Below are 5,080 nucleotides of genomic sequence, written 5' to 3' on the forward strand. Positions count from 1 at the left end.
TCAGAAAGAACGATTGAATGATGAAATGTTACTGAGATAATTTTCAAAAATGCTCTGCAAATGGCATTTGAACTAGCAGGCAGTGTCCTTGGCAGTGGCTTCGCAGCTCCCCGTCACCCAGATCCTCAGGTAAGGAGGGTTGCATGTGCCTCACATCCCGGGCAGATGGATGCACGGACATACATGTGCATGTGCACATACAGGACACACCGGCAGACGCTGTCCTCCTCCAGATGACATGTCAACTCACGCATCTGCTGTTATGTTGCAGGAAAGGCCCTACATTCAAATAAAGCATGTCCGTGTGTGTGTGCGCGCGTGCGCGTGTGTGTGTATACACCCCTGTGGGTGTGTACACACACCTTCACCCCTCACCCCTCAGCCACGCAGTTATGCCAACACCGTGCATTCGTGTACGTGAGCCCGGCCAAAGAAGGCAGATCCTTCATGTGCAAATATCCAACGAGCCTCATATCAGCCAAGCCTGTCATGGTCGCCCTTCGAGCTGCTTATTAGAACACTAAATCACACCCCCGGGCGGGCTGCTTTGATGAGAGTTCTCTCCTCCATGATGTAGGACAAGCAGAGCTGGGAGAACCTCTCTTACAGGGTGAGTGGTCTCAGTTGGTCCCCCCACCCCCTTTCATATATATGAATGGCTTTAATTTAATTAAAACCCTCCAGTGGTTCTGTGACGGGTGTCAGAGATGCAGTAAGAAATCCCCTTCACTATTAACTACGAGATGAGAGCGACTCTTACTGCTCTGGGGAGAGACACCGCTGTCCTCCAGGGAAAGCCCATCCTACCTGCTGCCCTGTCCCCAGAGATCGGGCTCAAGAGCAGCCTCCCCTTCTCTGCCCCGAAGGAAGGGAGGATGGCGCTGTGGGACAGAGGCAGAGGCAGATGGAGGGCACAGATGTGCAAATACCCAGCAGGCACAGATGAGCAAATACCCAGATTCAAACGCAAGCTGAATGTAATTACTTGGTTAATTAAATATTGACTTTTAACTCAAAAAGTGATTCAAACAAACTGCAGAAAAGACTGTCCAGAGCATAGAGAGGGCAGGAAAAGAATCAGAACTTTCAGGAAGGGAAAGAGGCGGAAGGGGATTGTCAACAGAAAGGTCTGCCATTGTCCTACTGGGCACAGGTGCCTACTGTATGCAGGGGTGGGGGTGGGGGGGAAGGTCAGAAGAGGGAGGTGTGGTCTTCAGTCACCAGGCAGGTGGGCAATCTCTGACAGAGCCCACTGGGCAAAACTAGGATGTTCACTGTCTCCTCGCAGTCTTCTACCCTGAGACCCCATTGCTTTTCCCAGTGGTGCCCCACGTGGACCAAGAGTTTCTGGTGTCCATCTGAGTCTTCCTGGAACATAATGCAAAGCGTGGCGAGGGGAGGAGCTCCAAAATGCTCACGGAGCGAATGCATGTGCTCTTGTGCAAGCAGTGACTGTGTGTGTGCACTGGGTGTGTGCCTGTGTGCACATGTGCACGCATGTGTGTTTGCATGTGAGTGCCTCTGTGTGTGCCCGTACGTGTGCAGCACACGTGAGTGTGCAGGCACACGTGTGTGTGCTCACTGTGGGCAGGCACTGTGGATCTGGTTTCAGGTGAGGACTTCACTCACCAGCTCAGAGGCTCACAGGGTCAAAGGGGCTTCAAAGCGCCCTCTGGCTCCGTCTCAGTCCCATAGTTCACAGCAGACTCCCTGGTCCTCTGGGTCTGAGTCCTCGGCCCAACTTTTCCGGCTTCCCTCCAGGTGGGAGGGGACACCTGGCCCCATCTGGGAGCTCAGGGTCTGCCTGGGAGCCTTGAAGGGACTCAGGGGCTCCAATGTCCCCCAGTCTGGGGAGTCGCTCAGCCACGGAGCTGGGGGCTTGGGTGGGACCCCAGTGTGATTCCCAGGATCCCCTGACCTCCCGACACTCCAGCCCCTGCCAGTGTCCAACTGCCCACCTGGGACAGCCTTTCTCCCCTCCTGTCCCTAGTCACCCTGATGGCACCTCTGTCCCTGAGCGTCCTGGCTGGATGATCGGGCTTTTCTGGTTCTTCATGCCGGTCCTAACTCCCCACACCCTTGCTGGTTTAAACTCGAGGGGACCTTTCTGTTGACACCCCCACGCCTCATTTCATCCTTCTTTGAGTTCCTTGGCTGCCCTCTGTGCGAAGCGCCTGGTTCCTTCTATCCCCCTTGCAAAGCCAGAAGGCTGTTTTATTTCCAGAACTCCTATACAACAATTAAAAAAAATAAATCACTCATGCTGTGTGTTTATCTCCATCAAGGGCTGAAATACAACCTGTACCATTTTTGTCTGAGCACTTGCTGGCCCAGTTTGGGTTGGAGCTGAAGGGATTGATGAGGTTGTAAAAGTCACACTTTCAGCAAGTCAAACATACCAGTGTCCAACGGAGAAGCCATTAATGGTGGGGAAGGTGGCTGTGGCTTGGCATGTGTTTGGAGGATCCAGAAGAGACGGCACAGAGCAGGGGCCAGGGGCCTTTCAGAGTCATGACGTTGGGTCCAAACTTGGTTCGGGGCCAAACGCCGCAGCTCTCGAGCAGAAGAGTGATACCCATGTTTTAAAATAGAAATTCCAGTGGGTATTAAGGAGGGCACGTATTGCATGGAGCACAGGATGTGGTGCATAAACAATGAATCTTGGAACACCGAAAACAAATAAAATAAAATTAAGATGTTAAAAAATATAGAAATTTCATTATCATCTATAACATTGCACTCTTGTGGTTAACTCTGCCTGAGTTTTCTCTTAGACATAAGCCATCTCGTATGTAGAACTGCAATTGCATTAGAAAAAAAAAGGGTTGTATGTCTTGAGAAATTATGATAATGAAAAATAGCACCATAAACCCCCATTCAGTCAGAAGAGAGATGATTGTGTTTCCTGCTGACTCCCTGGGCCAGCTTGCTGGCACCGAGATGGATTTTCTCCGGCTGAACAGGGCTCATCCGTGTAGCTCGGCACCCAAGTCCCCTCTTGGTTATGCGTAACTGTGCAGTCTAATTTCTACGAACACCCACTGCCTAACAGTGCACAGTGCATCTTCACAAAGGGAGGTTTTTTTTTTTTGTTTTGTTTTGTTTTTTAATTTTATTTTAAAAAGTCCACACAGCTTCCCAACCTCTGTCCCAGCCCTGGTTTGGGGCTCCATCCCTAAGCCCGTTAATGACAGTGACCGGCCAGAAGGGAGGCTGGGCCCTAGGGCAAGAGGAGGCCACAGCTTAAGGGCCGCCGCCCCTCCTATCCCAGGGCCACGGTGGCTGCAGTGAGGCAGCGGGACGGAATGTGGGGGGGTGGCCAGGAAGCACCTCTGCCCTCGTGGCACTAGTAGGGAGCAGGACACAGGTGGGCACAGGCCATGGCAGGGTGTCTGCATGTCAAACGCGCGTGACGGGGCTGAGGTAAGCTGCGGCGGTCTCCAGGCCCTGCGATGTTGTGCACAGGACGGGAGGGAGCGCCAAGCCCCCTCCCAGCCCCCAGGAGAGACGGACATGTACATGTACGCACGGCGATAGGGGGTAGAGCGATATATATACCTGCACGGAGACCGGCCGCTGCCAGCCGCTAAGGGTTACACGACACCAAGACGCTAAAATGGCAAGGGGCTCCCCTCCCAGGAAGCCTGGGACCCTGGGGTTGGCATCATGGGGAACAGGGAGGTAGAGGCCCAGCTAGTCTCTTCCCTCACAGGGAAGAGGGGAGAGAAGGAAGGAGATGCGCCTCCGGCCGCACAGGAGGGTGGCAGCATGGCCCTGGCCTGTCCCGGCCGCCTGACTGCAGGCCGGCACCAGAGCTGGTCCCGGGCGGCTCCCCTCCTTGGGGAGCCTGAGCCTGGGCCAGGCGGCGGCTCCACCTGCTCCAGCCTCCCAGGGAGGGGAAAGCGGGGCCTCTGATTGTCGGGACTCGTGACCACCTAGAGGCGGGATCGGGCCGAGGGAGTGGGGCTCCCAGAGTTCCCGAGGCCCCTCAACTTCCAGCCCCTCCCGGCCCGGCTCCGCAGCCCGAGAGCTACAAGCAGGAATCCCAGTGGAGTTGCAAGTCGTGGCCGTCGAGGAAGTCCGTGGAGAAGAGGCTGGGCGCAGTGGTGCTCAGCGGGGCCAGGCTGAGCACGGGGCCGCCCGACGACAGCTCCAGCCAGTCCATGCTGTCCAGGTGGCCGTCGGCCAGGTCCAGGCCCACGCTGCTGGGCTCAGGGGCAAAGTGCAATTCCGAGGTGTCCATGGGTGAGGGGGGGTGGTCCAGGATGGCAGAGCTGCTCAGCATCTGGCTGTGGAGGTCGTCGATGAGGGACTATATATATATATATATATTTTTTTTTTTTTTAAATGTGACAGAGAGATCACAAGTAGGCAGAGAGGCAGGCAGAGAGAGAGGGGAAAGCAGGCTCCCGGCTGAGCAGAGAGCCCGATGCGGGGCTCAATCCCAGGACCCTGAGATCACGACCTGAGCCGAAGGCAGTGTCTTAACCCACTGAGCCACCCAGGTGCCCCAAGTGGGAGAATTATAAACCGTGAGCTGTTTGATGTGTGACCCCAGACAGAGGCGGTGGTTCCTCTAAACACTCACTCTTAGAAGCTAAATTCTCACTCTGTGACCAGTTAGGACAGCGCTCTGAGAACACAGATCAAGGGGGCTGTTTGTCGGTCAGTCATCTGTGCCCATCAGTAATTCTCTCGTGGGTGAGCAGAGGAGGGAGGTCAAACACGTGGCTCTGTGTGGCGAACAGGTCCCCGCAAGCAGGACTTGCACACACGTATGCTGGTGTCCCACCACGTGCAGCCTCTGGACAGTCCAGCTGCAGGTCTCTGTGGGCCCCGTACGGCTTGTGGGTATTTGATGGACAGTGGTGTTCTAATGGTTCAAGAAGCCAGGCCACTTGACAGTAAGGGCAAGTCCGTGGAGGTGTCTCTCTGGGACAGTGGATCTTTTCTGACAATCCCCTTTCAGAGAACCCACTTGCGAGTTGACTCGTCCGGCTGCTGATTTAATCAAAGCACAGAGCCCTGCAAAGGCTGGGGCTCTAACCTGGCTCTGTCTCCCTGGCCAGCGATGACCTGT

The 5,080-nt window shown here is 55.0% G+C and overlaps 1 protein-coding gene across 1 annotated transcript; it reads right to left on the bottom strand.

Annotated features, from left to right (window-relative positions):
* Positions 1–3,561: 3,561 nt before the first annotated feature.
* Positions 3,562–4,306, bottom strand: LOC125110002 (myocardin-related transcription factor A-like). Its single transcript, XM_047747146.1, has one exon. The coding sequence runs from the start codon at positions 4,283–4,285 to the stop codon at positions 4,031–4,033; it is 255 nt and encodes an 84-aa protein (XP_047603102.1). The 5' UTR covers positions 4,286–4,306; the 3' UTR covers positions 3,562–4,030.
* Between the last annotated feature and the right edge of the window lie 774 nt (positions 4,307–5,080).

The sequence above is a fragment of the Lutra lutra genome, chromosome 9 (assembly GCF_902655055.1).
Source record: "Lutra lutra chromosome 9, mLutLut1.2, whole genome shotgun sequence".
Classification (NCBI taxonomy): domain Eukaryota; kingdom Metazoa; phylum Chordata; class Mammalia; order Carnivora; family Mustelidae; genus Lutra; species Lutra lutra.